The sequence below is a fragment of the Ooceraea biroi genome, chromosome 13, assembly GCF_003672135.1.
Source record: "Ooceraea biroi isolate clonal line C1 chromosome 13, Obir_v5.4, whole genome shotgun sequence".
NCBI lineage: Eukaryota > Metazoa > Arthropoda > Insecta > Hymenoptera > Formicidae > Ooceraea > Ooceraea biroi.
This window is the reverse complement of record NC_039518.1, coordinates 7,882,161-7,899,932: the sequence shown is the minus strand read 5'-3', so window position 1 is coordinate 7,899,932 and position 17,772 is coordinate 7,882,161. Positions and strand designations below refer to the sequence as shown.

General features: G+C 40.6%; 3 protein-coding genes across 5 annotated transcripts; all 3 read right to left on the bottom strand.

The window, feature by feature from the left end:
• Positions 1–201: 201 nt before the first annotated feature.
• On the bottom strand, positions 202–7,191 carry LOC105277290. Its single transcript, XM_026974712.1, is given in 4 exon segments — positions 202–502; positions 800–2,271; positions 3,641–4,870; positions 6,159–7,191. Coding segments are annotated over 3 exon segments (3,048 nt in total). The 5' UTR covers positions 6,510–7,191; the 3' UTR covers positions 202–502; positions 800–804.
• A 130-nt stretch (positions 7,192–7,321) lies between these two features.
• Positions 7,322–12,339, bottom strand: LOC105277283 (cytochrome P450 9e2). 3 transcript variants are annotated; one of them, XM_026974708.1, is made up of 3 exons: positions 10,596–12,339; positions 7,753–9,214; positions 7,322–7,430 (listed from the first exon to the last, which is right to left on the bottom strand). In XM_026974708.1, exons 1-3 carry the CDS (start codon positions 12,142–12,144, stop codon positions 7,427–7,429), a joined length of 3,015 nt encoding a protein of 1,004 aa, XP_026830509.1. In that variant the 5' UTR covers positions 12,145–12,339; the 3' UTR covers positions 7,322–7,426. The 3 variants fall into 3 exon arrangements, with proteins under 3 accessions (XP_026830509.1, XP_026830508.1, XP_026830507.1); XM_026974707.1 differs by lacking the exons at positions 7,322–7,430; positions 7,753–9,214 and adding an exon at positions 9,751–10,267 and having other exon boundaries at positions 10,571–12,339; XM_026974706.1 differs by lacking the exons at positions 7,322–7,430; positions 7,753–9,214 and adding an exon at positions 9,751–10,267 and having other exon boundaries at positions 10,589–12,338.
• Positions 12,340–12,536: 197 nt separating this feature from the next.
• On the bottom strand, positions 12,537–15,084 carry LOC105277282 (cytochrome P450 9e2-like). The gene has a single exon (XM_011335528.2). It carries the CDS (start codon positions 14,848–14,850, stop codon positions 13,306–13,308), a length of 1,545 nt encoding a protein of 514 aa, XP_011333830.1. The 5' UTR covers positions 14,851–15,084; the 3' UTR covers positions 12,537–13,305.
• Positions 15,085–17,772: the final 2,688 nt, after the last annotated feature.

The window sequence follows — 17,772 nt, the reverse complement described above, 5'->3', positions numbered from 1 at the left end:
CTAGTGACCAACCCCTCGTGATTTGTCATTCTGCGCAACCAATGAAAAGATCTATTAAAAACAATTATTCATTCCGTCTGTAATACAGATGTCTCCAGGAACCCCTTAAAACATCTTGCAGAGCTTGGAGTTAATGAATCAACAGTATCCCACATTTGAAAGCAATGGAAAAGATCCAGAAGGAAGGAAGAGAGTTTAAAAATCATACGAACTTTTGCATATATTTGCACATAAATAAAAACAATCTCGCATTCGCGAGCATACTCACACACACGCGCGCGCGCGCCCACACACGCACTGTACATAAATTATGTAAGTGTCTATATATATATATAAATTTATTTTAAATACAACGTATTGAACTTATATATATTTATGATTGCTGCAATCAATACTTTATCCTTTCACTTAAAATTTAAAATAACGATAGAAGTACATCGGAAACATTCTTCAGCGAAGAGTCAAGCATAAAATGCCTTGTTTCAGCTTATGTTGGTATCATCTGAAACATAAATATTCAATATATATATATATAATTCTCTTTACAATAGTATACTATTTTAATATCGTTAGAACTTGAATGCCGCTTATTCCTTTTACTCTACTTAAACTATTAATTTCGAATGCTACATTTTCGCGTCTTAAAACTGTATGCGCATTTTTTAAAATTTAGCTCGAAGTTACTTTACCTCTTTTGCTTTTATTCAATGTAACGGTTAATAAAATAGCATAACAAACAGCAACAATTTTCCTGTTTATAAACTTTTTAAATCCGATAAAATCAAGAATATTTTCTTACAGGTCTCATGTTTTCTCAGTAGTAGTGTTTCTCGCAATAGTATAATGTATATTTTTCCGTGGCGACACGTTCAGCCAGAAACCACCTTCAGCATTCATATTAATGCCATCTTTAGCAAACTTGATCGGTACTGATGTCTTTTCGCAAGGCTTCAAGTCGCAACGCGCCAGTAAGTGAAAGAGCAGCGCTTTCGTCTCTAACAATGCGAATCTGTTGCCGATGCACATTCTGGGACCCGAACCGAAAGGAAGGTATGCGCCACAGTTGAGGCTATTTTTCTTCCGCTCTCCCAGAAATCTGTCCGGATCGAACTTCTTCGGCTCTTCGAAGTACTTGGGATCGTGATGGAGCCCATACATAGGTATCCATAAGCCATCTCCTTTTTTTATTGTATAGGGTTTTGTCCCTGGCAATGTTGGTGGCAGTTCAAAGTCATTCAAGCACACTCTGTCCGTCAGTATAGCAACCGGATACATCCTGAGCGTCTCGTTGACCACAGCGTCCAGGTATTCCATATTATTGATGGCTTCGTACGTTCCTTGCCCGTTTGTCTCTTCCAAAACTTTGTCGATCTCATTTTGAAGTGTCTCTTGTACGTCGGAGTTTATCGCGATCTCGTGAGCGGCGAAGCACATCGCGGCCGAAGTGCTATTGAAACCGCCCAAGAAGAAGATAAATGCCTGCGATATCATATCGTCGATAGTCATATCTGGTTTACCCTCTTTGCCCCTGCTCTCCATCATCAACTGCAGCATATCCGGTCGGACGATACCCTTCTCATCTCTAGTCCTTATGGTGGTTTCGACGAGATCGCGGAAGAAATTCTTTACTTGGTCGCCGAAAAATGACAGTTTCAACTTTCGTGCTAACCAAGGCGTAGTGTAGAATACAAGGAGTTTTAGGAACATGGTGATGTTGATATCGGCCGTTTCTGTGCCGTATACATAGAAATCGTTGGTTGGATTTCTCATCGAATCAACGCTGACGCCGAAGGCGCAAGTAGCGATTACGTCAACGGTGTATCTGCCGAATACATCCCTCATTTCCATCGTCCTCTTTTCCGGGGGCATTTGCGCTAGGTACGTGCCGAAGTCGGCGCCGCACTCCGACATCAGCTTGAACATACCTTTCATCTTGCTGGACGTGAAAGCTGGGCTCAGTAAAGCTCGAACTTGTCGCCATCTGTCTCCGCGAAGGGAGAAGAGGCTCTTGCCGAATAGGACATCCTGAGTTTCATCAACGAAGTCGCGATGATCCATAAACGTGTCGAAATGTTTTGACGTGATAAGTTTAATGAGCTCAGGGTCACGAAGCACTACGACTGGCTTGGTGAAGTCATACGTGCCGACGTACTTGGCATCAGGATTTATGTTGTACATCAATTTGGCAAATTCAGTTATTGGCTGACGGCGTATTAAATATTTCACGATTCCTATTACGGGTTGCGGCGGTATGTGAGGTATTCCGTGCTCCTTGAAGATATTCACAGTCTTGAAGAAATAGTAATAGAGACCTAGAACGCCCGCTATCGCCGACAAGAGTATTGCATATATCATGTTGATAATTGCTTGTGTGGTGGAAGTAAACTCGTATAAAACACTGTGCACAACTTGTTGAATAATACGAATATGAATATCTGTATGATGTTATTGAAGCTAACTTCACAACGCGATCATCGCGACTTAGCACATCGGAGCACGTCGATGTGCAACTGTCGGCTGCTGTATTGCCCGTCTGCTTTTATGTATGTTCAGCGAGTAGTGGGGTCCATTATATAACGTACATTGTTGACACATCCTAATGGTTATACACGCGACATCAGAGAAAACTTTATACTTGCGCCAATTTTTGCAACACAACAAAATTATATTACAACATTTAATGCCAAAAAATGTAATGTGTATAAAACTATATGTTCCAACATGTATCATAGGCTTAACATAAGTGTTTTTTTGGTCTCATAATTGCATACAAAATTAATATATGCATGAATTTGATGCCTTATAAAGCTTAAACTTAGTGTTGCTACATGCATATTTATGAAAAACTCACTCGAAACTTTAATAAAACAGGTATTTGAAAAAGTTAGTAATGTTACAAAGAGATGAAAAACTACGAATTGAGAGCATTGCACAACGAAAATTTATCCTAAATGGTAAATAGGTTGCAGGGCAGCTTGGAGTTAGTGAATCATCAGTAATTCCACCATTTGAAAGCAATGGAAAAGATCCAGAAGGAAAGAACATGGTTTTAAAATCATACAAACTGTTGCATATATTCGCATATAAATAATAAAAATTTTGCAAGAGCGCGCTCACAACACATACACAGTACATAACATGAGAGAGAGAGAGAGAGAGAGAGAGAGAGTGTGTGTGTGTGTGTGTGTCTACATATATATATATATACATTTATTTTAAATACAACGTGTTGAATTTATATAGTTATGATTGCTGCAATCAATATTTTATCCTTTCATTTAAAATTTATAACGATAGAAGTACATCGGAAGCATTCTTCAGCGAAGAATCAAGCATAAAATGCCTTGTTTCAGCTTATGTTGGTATCATCTGAAACATAAATATTCAAAATATATATAGTTCTGTTTACAATAGTCATAATATTTTAATAGACCTTGAATGCCCTTTCTTTAATTTACTCTACCTAAAACTATCAACTCCAAATGTTCAATTTTTACGTTTTAAAATTTAGCAAAAACAATTGCATAAATTAATACTTTTGGCTTTTATGTAATCAATATAATATTTTCGATTAGTAAAATAGTATATTAAGGAACAATAAGTCTTCTGGTTATAAATTCTTTAATCCGATAAAATCCACATAATTTGCTTACATAATTTGTATGTCGCATTATTAGCGTTTCTCAATAGTATGATGTATATTTGTTCGTGGCGATACGTTGAGCCAGAAACCACCTTCAGCCTTCATATTAAAGCCTTTGGTAAGCTTGAGCGGTGCTCTTGTTTGTTCGCAAGGTTTCAAGTCGCAACGAGCTAACAGGTGAAAGAACACTACTTTCGTCTCCAACAATGCGAATCTGTTGCCGAGGCACATTCTGGGGCCCGAACCAAAAGGAAGATATGCACCACAGTTGAGGCTATTGGTCTTCCGTTCTCCAAGAAAGCGCTTGGGATCAAACTTTTCTGATTCTTCAAAGTATTTAGGATCGTGTTGGAGCCCATACGCCGGTATCCATACGCCTTGACCTTTTTTTAGAGTGAAGGGTTTCATCCCTGGCAATGTCGGTGGCAGTTCAAAGTCGTTCAAGCACAATCTGTCCATCACTGGAAGAACAGGATACATCCTGAGAGTCTCGTTGACCACAGCGTCCAGATATTCCATATTATTGATGGCGTCGTAAGTTGCTTGCCCGTTTGTTTCTTCCAAAACTTTGTCGATCTCATCTTGAAGTGTCTCTTGTATGTCGGGGTTTATCGCAATTTCATGAGCAGCGAAGCACATTAAGGTCGAAGTACTATCGAAACCGCCGAAGAAGAAGCCGAATGCCTGTGATACCATATCTTCGAGAGTCAAATTTCGCTCACCCTCTTTGCTCCTGCTCTCCATCATCAACTGCAACATATCCGGTCGGACGATACCCTTCTCACCTCTAATCTTTATGGTTGTTGCGACGAGATCGCGGAAGAAATTTATTACTTGGTCGCGGGCAATTTTCAGTCCGAGTATTCGGGCCAGCCAAGGCAAGCTCCTCAATACGTACAACTTCAGAAACATGATACCGCTGATAGTGGTCGCTTCTTTACCATACACGTAGAACTCGTTTTCTGGGTTTCTCATAGAATCAACATTAACGCCGAAAGCGCATGCGGCGATTACGTCACTGTTATATCGGGTAAACACTTCTTTCATTTCCATCATTCTCTTCTCCGATGGCATTTGAGCCAGATAAACGCCGAAGTCGGCTCCGCACTCCGACATCAGCTTGAACATACCTTTCAGTTTGCTGGACGTGAAAGCTGGACTCAATAAAGCTCGAACTTGTCGCCATCTTTCTCCGCGAAGGAAAAAGAGGCCTTTGCTAAATAATATTGGGTCATTAAGTATGAAACTTTACAAATAGAACATAAACTTTTGCATTTTTTGGCACATGGACATGATTTATTTTCAATCGAAGTATGCGCCCATGTTATCTACACACTTCTGCCATTTTAGTGGTAGTTGGTCTATGCCTCTACTATAGAAGCCAGGAGTACGGGAATCGATGAGGTCGCGGAAGGCTGTTTCGACTGCCTGTTGAGAATTGAAGAATTTTCCCACCAACAAGTTGTCCAAATTCCGGAAGAAGTGACAGTCGGTAGGTGATAGATCTGGTGAATATGGTGGATGACGGAGAGTTTCCAATTCCAACTCCCGTAGCTTTGCCACGGTCAGTCGTGCAGTGTGCGGTCGAGCATTATCATGCAACAGGATTGGCATTGACCGATTGACCAATTTCGGTTGTTTAATAGCAAGTTGTTGCATCATTTCGTCCAGTTGCTTGCAATATACTTCAGCCGTTATCGATGTACCAGGTTTCATAAAGTTGTAGTAGATAACACCTGACCTGGACCACCAAACAGTCACCATAAGCTTCTTCTGTGTAATGTTGGGTTTCGCGTGATGTCTCGGTGGTTCATCAGCGTTCAACCACTGATGTGAGCGTTTACGATTGTCGTAGAGTATCCACTTTTCATCGCAGGTCACAATTCGATTAAAAAAAGATTCATTTTTGTGACGGGAAAGCAAAGAAAGGGAAGCCTCTAGACGTTGCGCCTGCTGCGCATCGGTCGATTCGTGCGGGACCCATTTGCCCAACTTCTTTATCTTACTAATTGCAGCTAAATGAACCAATATGGTGGGTATGGAAACATTGAATATCGATGCCAATTCACGTGTACTTTGAGATGGATCGGACTCTGCTACGGCTCTCAAGTGATCATTATCCACCTTCGTCTTTGGTCTTCCACGTGGCTCATTAGCGAGGCTGAAATCTCCATCTCTGAAGTTTTTGAACCAATTGCCCACCGTTGCTTTAGTAGTTGAACCTTCACCAAATACAGCGTTGATATTACGAGCTGTCTCCGACACCGTGGTTCCACGGCGGAACTCATATTCATAAATCACACGAATTTTGGACTTTTCCATAGTTCTATAAAAAAGAATCCACCAATAAAACTAATGAAGATATTTGAACAAACAAATATGACATTTGAAGAGCGAACATACATCTATCACACTAACCTAACCTGATACTGACGTCTGGCGCCAAATTTGAGATAACAAATGTTAAAGATGGCGCTTTTACATTTGTAAAGTTTCATACTTAATGACCCAATATATTTGCGAATAATATATCTTGTGTTTCGTCAAAGAAGGAGCGATGATCCATAAACGTGTCGAAATGTTTTAACGTGACCAGTTTAATAAGCTCAGGGTCACGAAGCATTATGACTGGCCTGGTCAAGTCATACATGCCGACGTACCTCGCATCAAGATCTACGTCATACGTTGATTTGATGAGTTCAGCCATGGATTGGCGGTGAATGAAACATAGTCCCATGTTTCCAACTAAGGGAAGTGGCGTTATGTGTGGTATTCCATGTTTCTTGAAGAAATTCACATTCTTGAAGAAAAAGTAATAGAGACCCAGAACGCCCGCTATCACCGATAACAATATTGTATATATCATGTTAATAATTGCTTGTGTGATGTAAGTGAATTCGTATAAAATACTGTGCGCAACTTGTTGAATAATACGAATATGAATATGTATGTGATGTTAAAGCGAAACTAAAGAGAATATCAACGGATGTACTTAGTACATCGAGGCACGAGTAACGTGCAACTGTGAGCTACTTTATTGCCAGTCCCCTTTTATATATGTTCAATGGATGGTGGGGGCCCGTTATATGACGTATAATTGGCACATCGTAATTGGCGTATCGTAGTTATATACATGATTTTACGCTTCATATTTACGCCGGTTTTTAATAAAGTTATATATGTTTCAATAATACATTTCAATATGTATCGCATTGCAAACATATTTTTTTTTAATTCATAATGCCATAGAAAATTAATGTAAGCATGAACTTGATGCGTTAAAAAGTTTAAACTTGAAGTGTTGCTACATGAATATTTATGGAAAACTCACTCGAAACACTAATAAAACAGGTATTTGTAAAAGTTAATAATGTTACAAATAGATGAAAAACTACCAATTGGAAGTATTAACGAAAACGTATCAAATATTAACAGAACTCGCAGAGCTGCTTGAAATTATGAATTAACAGAACGTTACCATTTGAAAGTAGTGAAAAAGATTCAGAAGAAAAGGGAAATGATTAATACAAATTTTTGCATATATATATTTGCATATAAATAAAGAAAATCTCAAACACACGTACACACATATATATGTATGTACATGTATGTGTATATATATATTAAATATACACTATTGTGCTCATATTGATGATTGTAACAATCAACATTTCATCGTTTCGCTTGTTTAAATTTACAACAATATAGGTTTATCGAAAGCATCGGAAAGTGAAAAATAAAACGCCTTGTTTCAGCTTCATTTTGAATTTGTTGTATTTGGTATCATCTGAAACATAAATAATATTCAAGATATATATACTTTTGTTTACAATAGTCACAATATTTTAATATCGTTAGAACTTGAATATCAAGTTTTTATTTTACTGTATTTAAAACTATTAATTCCGAATATTCGAATTGTTACGTTTTAAAATTGTATGTGCATTATCTTAAAATTTAATTGAAAACAATTTCATAAAATAATAACTACTTTTTTGCTTTCATAGATATAATCAGTGTAACGTTCTCGATTAATAAACTAGTATAAAGAGCAACAATTTTTCCGCTTACAAATTTTAAACCCACTTAACTCAACAAAATGTTCTTACAGCTTGCATGTTCCATTAGTAGTATTTCTCGCAATAGTGGGATGTACGTTTTTTCGTGGCAACGTGTTCAACCAAAAACCACCTTCAGCCTTCATATTGAAGCCATCTTTAGCAAGTTTGAGCGGTATTGATGTCTTTTCGCATGGTTTCAATTCGCAACGTGCCAACAGGTGAAAGAGCAGCGCTTTCGTCTCCAACAATGCGAATCTGTTGCCGATACACATTCTGGGACCCAAACCAAAAGGAATGTACGCTCCACAATTAAGGCTACTTTTCTTCCGTTCTCCGAGAAACCGCTCCGGATCGAACTTCTCCGGCTCTTCGAAGTACTTGGGATCGTGATGAAGCCCATAAACCGGTATCCATATGCCTTCTCCTTTTTTTAAAGTAAAAGCTTTTGTCCCTGGCAATGTCGGTGGTAGTTCGTAGTCCTCCAAGCACAACCTGTCCATCGCCACAGCAACCGGATATATCCTGAGTGCCTCATTGATCACAGCGTCCAGGTATTCCATATTATTGATGGCTTCGTACGTTCCTTGCCCGTTTGTCTCTTCCAAAACTTTGTCGATCTCATTTTGAAGTGCCTCTTGTACATTGGGATTTATCGCAATTTCATGAGCGGCGAAGCACATCAAGGTCGAAGTGCTATCAAAACCGCCAAAGAAGAAGATAAATGCCTGCGATATCATATCGTCGATACTCATATCTGGTTTACCTTCTTTGCCCCTGTTCTCCATCATCAACTGCAGCATATCCGGTCGGACGATACCCTTCTCATCTCTAGTTTTTATGGTGGTTTCGACGAGATCGCGGAAGAAATTCATTACTTGTTTGCGGAAAAATTTCAGTCCGATTATTCGTGCCAGCCAAGGCAAACTCCTGAATATAAAGAACTTCAGAAGAAACATGATACCATTGAAAGCGGTCACTTCTCTGCCGTATGCAAAGAAATCGTTGTTTGGATTTCTCATCGAATCAACAGTAACGCCGAAGGCACAAGTAGCGATTACATCAACAGTGTATCTGCTGAATACTTCCTTCATTTCCATCATTCTCTTCTCCGGTGGCATTTGGGCCACGTAAGTGCCGAAGTCGGCCCCGCACTCCGACATCAGCTTGAACATACCTTTCATCTTGCTGGACGTGAAAGCTGGGCTCAGTAAAGCTCGAACTTGTCGCCATCTGTCTCCGCGAAGGGAGAAGAGGCTTTTGCCGAATATTATATCCTGAGTTTCATCAACAAAAGCGCGATGATCCATGAACGTGTCGAAATGTTTTAACGTGATGAGTTTAATAAGCTCAGGGTCACGAATCATTATAATTGGTCTGGTGAAGTCATACATGCCGACGTACTTGGCATCAGGATTTACGTCGTACGTCGATTTGACAAGTTCAGCTACCGCTTGGCGACGAATGAGGGATGGTCCCATGTTCCCAATTAAGGGAAGCGGCATTAGGTGCGGTATTCCATGCTTCTTGAAGAGGCTCATGTTCTTAAACAATAAATAATAGAGCCCCAGAGCGCCCACTATCAGCGACAACACGATCACGTACACCATGTTTGCGACTATTGCACTGAACTGATAGGCACCGTATAAAATGATTCAATTATAAGCGAAATCTTTTCTCTTGTTTATGCGAACAAGTCGTTATCGCGTTTAATAATGTTTTTTGTCTCGCGGTTGATAATGAAAATGATACAACGTTAACCGCTGAGATCCGATGGCAGACTACTTCTGCGTCAGGAAACTCTCTCGCATATATACGATACGTTACGTAATGTGATGTATATCGCGATTTATGTCGTTGACGTAAGGGAAGAGTTAATTATCTCATAGTTGATATATATGTTTAACATTATAGAAATGAGAAGGAGAAGTTAAAGTTGAAAATAGAGAAGGAGAAATGAGAAGGAGAAGTTAAAGTTGAAAATAGAATTAAATTTATATTACATATACTTAAAATTTAGAAATAGGACACAAAATAACAAGACTCGCATTTTCATATTTGTAACATGTACAAGTTTATCTATTATTATTAAAAATGCAATGCGATGATTCATATTGATCTACAGTTATTTGATAAGAAGATCACAGCTCGTTATTTCATTTCCGACGTCCTTGACCATGACTAGTCGCTACATTGGTTATTGGAGAGAATTATCTTAGAATCGCCTTCGCTCTCGCTTTATTAATATGTTGACTGTCACGGTTGCATTAGGATTCTGCCGAGCTACACATGTTAAGTCACTGCGCAAATAACGTACATATTGAAATATTCAAATGAACAAAGAAATTCTTGTCTCTCTTCCATGATATATGTATATGCACGTATGTGTACATATATCAATTTATTTTAACTATACATTGCTTATATTGATGATTGTGATCAATCAACATTATATCTTTTCGCTTGTTTAAATTTACAACAATATAGGTTTATCGAAAGCATCGGAAAGTGAAAAATAAAACGCCTTGTTTCAGCTTCATTTTGAATTTGTTGTATTTGGTATCATCTGAAACATAAATAATATTCAAGATATATATACTTTTGTTTGCAATAGTCACAATATTTTAATATCGTTAGAACTTGAATATCAAGTTTTATTTTACTGTATTTAAAACTATTAATTCCGAATATTCGAATTGTTACGTTTTAAAATTGTATGTGCATTATCTTAAAATTTAATTGAAAACAATTTCATAAAATAATAACTACTTTTTTGCTTTCATAGATATAATCAGTGTAACGTTCTCGATTAATAAACTAGTATAAAGAGCAACAATTTTTCCGCTTACAAATTTTAAACCCACTTAACTCAACAAAATGTTCTTACAGCTTGCATGTTCCATTAGTAGTATTTCTCGCAATAGTGGGATGTACGTTTTTTCGTGGCAACGTGTTCAACCAAAAACCACCTTCAGCCTTCATATTGAAGCCATCTTTAGCAAGTTTGAGCGGTATTGATGTCTTTTCGCATGGTTTCAATTCGCAACGTGCCAACAGGTGAAAGAGCAGCGCTTTCGTCTCCAACAATGCGAATCTGTTGCCGATACACATTCTGGGACCCAAACCAAAAGGAATGTACGCTCCACAATTAAGGCTACTTTTCTTCCGTTCTCCGAGAAACCGCTCCGGATCGAACTTCTCCGGCTCTTCGAAGTACTTGGGATCGTGATGAAGCCCATAAACCGGTATCCATACGCCTTCTCCTTTTTTTAAAGTAAAAGGTTTTGTCCCTGGCAATGTCGGTGGTAGTTCGTAGTCCTCCAAGCACAACCTGTCCATCGCCACAGCAACCGGATATATCCTGAGTGCCTCATTGATCACAGCGTCCAGGTATTCCATATTATTGATGGCTTCGTACGTTCCTTGCCCGTTTGTCTCTTCCAAAACTTTGTCGATCTCATTTTGAAGTGCCTCTTGTACATTGGGATTTATCGCAATTTCATGAGCGGCGAAGCACATCAAGGTCGAAGTGCTATCAAAACCGCCAAAGAAGAAGATAAATGCCTGCGATATCATATCGTCGATACTCATATCTGGTTTACCTTCTTTGCCTCTGTTCTCCATCATCAACTGCAGCATATCCGGTCGGACGATACCCTTCTCATCTCTAGTTTTTATGGTGGTGTCGACGAGATCGTGGAAGAAATTCATTACTTGTTTGCGGACAAATTTCAGTCCGATTATTCGTGCCAGCCAAGGCAAACTCCTGAATATAAAGAACTTCAGAAACATGATGCTGTTGAAAGCGGTCGCTTCTCTGCCATATACGTAGAATTCGTTGGTTGGATTTCTCATCGAATCAACAGTAACGCCGAAGGCGCAAGTAGCGATTACATCACTGGTGTATCTGGTGAACGCGTCTTTCATTTCCATCATTCTCTTCTCCGGTGGCATTTGGGCCATGTAAGTGCCGAAGTCGGCGCCGCAATCCGACATCAGCTTGAACATACCTTTCATCTTGCTTGACGTGAAAGCTGGGGTCAGTAAAGCTCGAACTTGTCGCCATCTGTCTCCGCGAAGGGAGAAGAGGCTCTTGCCGAATAGGATATCCTGAGTTTCATCAACAAAAGCGCGATGATCCATGAACGTGTCGAAATGTTTTAACGTGATGAGTTTAATAAGCTCAGGATCACGAATCATTACGAGTGGTCTGGTGAAGTCATACATGCCGACGTACTTGGCATCAGGATTTACGTCGTACGTCGATTTGACAAGTTCAGCTACCGCTTGGCGACGAATGAGGGATGGTCCCATGTTCCCAATTAAGGGAAGCGGCATTAGGTGCGGTATTCCATGCTTCTTGAAGAGGCTCATGTTCTTAAACAATAAATAATAGAGCCCCAGAGCGCCCACTATCAGCGACAACACGATCACGTACACCATGTTTGCGACTATTGCACTGAACTGATAGGCACCGTATAAAATGATTCAATTGTAAGCGAAATCTTTTCTCTTGTTTATGCGAACAAGTCGTTATCGCGTTTAATAATGTTTTTTGTCTCGCGGTTGATAATGAAAATGATACAACGTTAACCGCTGAGATCCGATGGCAGACTACTTCTGCGTCAGGAAACTCTCTCGCATATATACGATACGTTACGTAATGTGATGTATATCGCGACTTATGTCGTTGACGTAAGAGATGAGTCAATTATCTCATAGTTGATAGACATGTTTAACATTATAGATACGTGAATGAGAAGTTAAATTTGAAAATATATTTATATTATATATACTTAAAATTTAGGAATAGGACGATAAGAAGAAGACTCGCATTTTCATATTTGCAACATGTACAAGTGTATTTATTATTATTAAAAGTGCAATGCGATAATTCATATTGATCTACAGTTATTTAATAAGAAGATCACAGCTCGTTTTTTCATTTCTGACGTCGTTGGCAATGACGAGGCACTACAGTGGTTATTGAGTAGAGAGAATTATCTTAGAATCGACTTCGCTCTCGCTTTATTAATGCGTTGACTGTCACGGTTGCATTAGGATTCTGCCGGGCTTCTGCCATGTCAAGTCGCTGCGCAAATAACATACATATTGAAATATTGCAGATGAACAAAGAAATTCTTGTCTTTCTTCCATGATATCATACAAGTATAAATAAAACCGTGACCAATACAGAGATAATGCAATCCCCGATAAAATACATGTACAAAACGTATCAATTCGCACATGAATAGTATAGCAACGTGCCAAAATGGTTTACAGATTCGTCTCTTGCAAACTTCCATTTTTTTATTATAAAATAAACAACATAAACATATAAAACATGTACAATATAATATAAGGTATACACCAATATATAGCCTCTCTCTCTGTAAAACAGAGAGAGAGAACGCGTCGCTCGTTCGGGCTAACCCACGTCGACTTTTAATATCGATAATGCGACGCCCGGGAGCTTCGTTATATTATATTTTCGTAGACAGTTTTGCCGAAGAACACGTAGCATTGTTCTTAAAATAGTTTATAACATTATACAATTACAATTTTATAACATTATACAATTTATTTACACAAATAACAGTACACCTATTTTGCACTCGCGATCGCGGAGTGCTGGTTCCGTCTCGGTACAATATTCAGCCAGCAACCGCCCTCGGCCCGCATTGAGAATCCGCCGCTCTTTAATTTCAAAGGTATCGGGGTTTTCTCGCATGGTTTCAAATCGCAGCGTGCCAGCAGGTGAAAGAGCAAGACCTTCATCTCCAGCTGGGCGAACCTATTGCCGATGCACATCCTTGGACCTAGTCCGAACGGATAGTAAGCGTTCAGATTACACTGATCTTTGTTGTCGTCGAGGAACCTCTCGGGCTTGAACTTGTCCGGCTCTGGGAAGTACTCGGGGTTATAGTGAAGCGCGTAAAAGGGGAACCATACCATCTCTCCCTTCTTCACGAGATACGGCTTCGCGTTCGGTAACGTAGCAGGCAGCTCGAAGTCCTTCGTGCACAGCCTGTCCGTCATCGGTTGCGGCGGATACATCCGGAGAGCCTCACTGATGACCGCGTTCAAATATGTCATCCCGTTGATCTTCTCGTAGGACGGTTGGCCGTTCGTGTCCTCCAGCACCTCGTCGATTTCGTTCTGTAGCTTTTCCTGAACATCCGGGTTCACGCCTAGCTCGTACGTCGCGAAGCTCATCACCGTCGAGCTGCTGTCGAAGCCGGCAAGGAAGAATATGAACACATGCGACGTCATGTCCATGATTGTCAGCTCCCTGCTGGAACTCTTGCCCCTGTCGTCCATCATCAGCTGAAGCATGTCCGGCCGAGTGATACCCCTCTCGTCCCTGGTCCGTATGGTGTCGGTTACGAGATTCACGAAGTACTCGGTGGTACGATCGTCCATCATCTTGATGTTCAGAAAACGCGAGAGCCTCGGCAGGTTTTGGATCATCAGGATCTTTATGAGTGCAAAAGTGTTGAACTCCGTCACCTTCTTGCCGTACATGTAGAAATCGTTCTCCGGGTGCCTCATCGAATCCACGCCGATGCCGAAGGCGCACGTGCCGATCGCGTCGTTCGCGTAGCGCGTGAGAGCATCCTTCATCTCCGTGACGTGTCCTCCGGGCGGCGCGGTGGTCTTCAGGTACTCCGCAAAGTTGACGGCGCACTCGGACATCAGGTGGAACATTGTCTTCATCTTGCTGCTGGTGAACGCGGGACTCAGGAGTGCCCTTAGGTCACGCCACCTGTCTCCTCGAAGCGCGAGCAGGTTGTTGCTGAAGAGCGGATCCTCGTCACCGGTGCCGAAGAACAGGTGGTCCTCGAACGACTCAAAGCTCTTGATGCCGATAGACTTGATCAGCTCGAGATCGCGGATCACCACAACTCGTCGCGACAAGTTAAATGCGCCAATATACTTGGCATCAGGATGCACATTGTAAATATCCAGTAGGGCCTTCGCAAAAGACTTCGGGAACACAAAGATCTCGAACAGCCGGCGCAGAAAATTGAAGTCCATCGCGCATGGGATCCCATGTTGCTGGAAGACGTTCGGGCCTCTGCGGAAGAGGTAATAATAAACAGCGAGTACGCCGACTAATATTGATAAGGCTAGTGTCCAGCACTCCATCGTTGCATCGGGATAAACCCGGCGATTGCTCCTTCCGTTCGGGATGAAGTCAAACACAACCGGATCGCCGCGAAGCCAAAGTTCGTGTCAATATCAGCGTTTGTGTGATTTTGCGCGAGGCACCCTCGGGTTATAATCCGATGCGACAGTTCAGCGCGATTGTTCCACGGAGTCAAAGCGATCTGAGCGCTTCGACTCCTCGCGCGTGACTAGCCTGGTGCGACAGAGTCGTTCATTAAACGGTGCTCGCTGCGAGTAATGACGTAAGAGATGCCGCCTAAGCTAAATGTCTAAAACTGCATATGCGTGTGTATATATATATATATATATATACAGGGTGGCCCATTTAAATTTATACAGTCGATTTTTTAAAAAACTAAAAGAGATACGAAAAAATGTTTCAGACAGACATGTCACGATTTCGAGGGGGACATAAGATGATACCATTGGTTTGACCTTGAATAGTCGTTTGAAGGTCACGCGAAGATCACCTTCAATTTCTTAAATTGAAACCCCAACTTTTTATTGCAGATTCTTATTCTCCATCGAAAAGTAAGTAACTTTTGTCTGAAACATTTTTCCGAAAAATGTCATCTTATGTCCTTAAAATGATCTTCAAGATGAGTTTTGAGGACATTTTAAGGACATAAGATGACATTTTTCGGAAAAATGTTTCAGACAAAAGTTACTTACTTTTCGATGGAGAATAAGAATCTGCAATAAAAAGTTGGGGTTTCAATTTAAGAAATTGAAGGTGATCTTCGCGTGACCTTCAAACGACTATTCAAGGTCAAACCAATGGTATCATCTTATGTCCCCCTCGAAATCGTGACATGTCTGTCTGAAACATTTTTTCGTATCTCTTTTAGTTTTTTAAAAAATCGACTGTATAAATTTAAATGGGCCACCCTGTATACACACACAGCGCTTAAAATATTCGGCTCGCATTCTATTCTTGATAAAATACGTCAGAAACTCTGCGTTAAGGGGGGGGCCTGCCTTAGAACGTTGAAAATAAGGTATAATTTTACGAATTTGTTTGGAGAAACTATACAGCGGATCATTATAAAACTTTGATGCATTTATTAGTACATGTTTAAAGATAAAAAAATTATTTTTTGATTTGAATGTATCGCTTGTAGAGGTCGTCCTGGAGGCATCTTCGTGCAGCCGGCATTGTAAATTGGTGAGCATTCTCCTGCCTCCAAATTTCATCCAAACTGAAAAATTGAAATATTTTCTCGTTATTTATGAATTCCCATCGTCGATGAACCTTTAATATTCATAAAAACATTAAGTTAAACAATTATTTTTGCATGAAAAAGTTCAACAACTTTGCCTAAAAATCGTACTTTTGTGTTCTAAGCTCCACCATTTTGGCACTTTTCAACTTTTTTCTTCTCTCTTTGGTTCATCGACGATGGGAACTCATAAATAACGAGAACATATTTCGATTTTTCAGTTTAGACGAAATTTGGAGGCAGGAGAATGCTCACCAATTTGCAATGCCGGCGACGCGGCTGCACTAAGATTTCTCCAGGACGATCTCTACAAGCGATATATTCAAATAAAAAAATAATTTTTTTATCTTTAAACATGTACTAATAAATGCATAAAAGTTTTATAATGATCCGCTGTATAGTTTCTCCAAAAACAATTCGTAAAATATACCTTATTTTCAGCGTTCTGAAGCAGGCTCCCCCCTTAAGAGAAATGTACACCGGAAATGCAGATAAATTGAGACAAAACGGGAGCAAAAGAAAGAGGGTCGCGAGAGTAATAACGATCTGCAAATAATAGTCATCATCATCGCCGTCGTGACGCGTGCATGCTGACATTATCGTGTCAGCGGAGAAGTCGCAGGGCGTATAGATTATACGGCACACGTCATGTGATTCTGAGTCACATCAAAGCGCGAATGCTGCGCAGAACCAATTCGAGTTTGCCTCCTCCGTTAATATCAACCCACGGCCGACGCGTATCAGGCACGTAGCCGCGACGCCTTTGGCCCTCGCATTTAGCGCCTAGAAGACGTGAAAGGAGGACGCGTCGCTCGTTCGGGCTAACCCACGTCGACTTTTAATATCGATAATGCGACGCCCGGGAGCTTCGTGTCTCTATGGAATTAGTCTCGAGGACGAGGTCCGAGCCAGTGCGAAATAGTATATTATCTGCACTATCGGATTATGAATGTACCCTCATACGATGTATAATAGATGCACGCGCGGTATGGGAGGCACGAACGCACCGCAAAGTACACGTGCATAATACATTCGTGCCTTTGTAACACAACCTCCTGTCTTGTCCCACGATTTTAATACGCCAAATTGCATCTTTTGCAAGATTGCTTCGCATGTTCGACAATCGGATGTACGGACATAAATATCCTACATTATTAAGAGGCCAGAGAGAGCAAACGTAAAGTGGAAACAGAAAAGAATAGACGCCGTATCTGTGCATTTTGCATAATGAAGTGAAACGCATTTTGTTCTCTCTCTTCTTTCTATTTTGGTGAAGAAATCTCCAATGAGAAAGAAATTTTCTTCCACAATCCTCCCCTATGTCGAGTGGACGCAATATCGGTGATTCCTTACGACGGCGATTCCCGATTTCGCGGTCAGTCGTGCCTCCCAATCCTCTATCGGTCCATTTTTCGTAAATCAGAATAAAGTCACCTCTCGATATTTGCCTCGGCGTCTTGAGGTTCTCTGTCTCACTCGGAACTCCGTCCAACTTCTAACAGAGTAAGTGGAGACGTGGAAAGGGAACGAGAGAAGATGCAAGGGGGAGTGACGGGCGCGGAGGGAGACAGGGGAGGGCTGGCGGAACAAAATTCATTTGGCCAAATTAAACAGAGTTTAGCAATTTGCGCTTAATCCATTTGTCGGGGATCCGCCGTCCGTCAGTCCGTCCGTCTGCCTT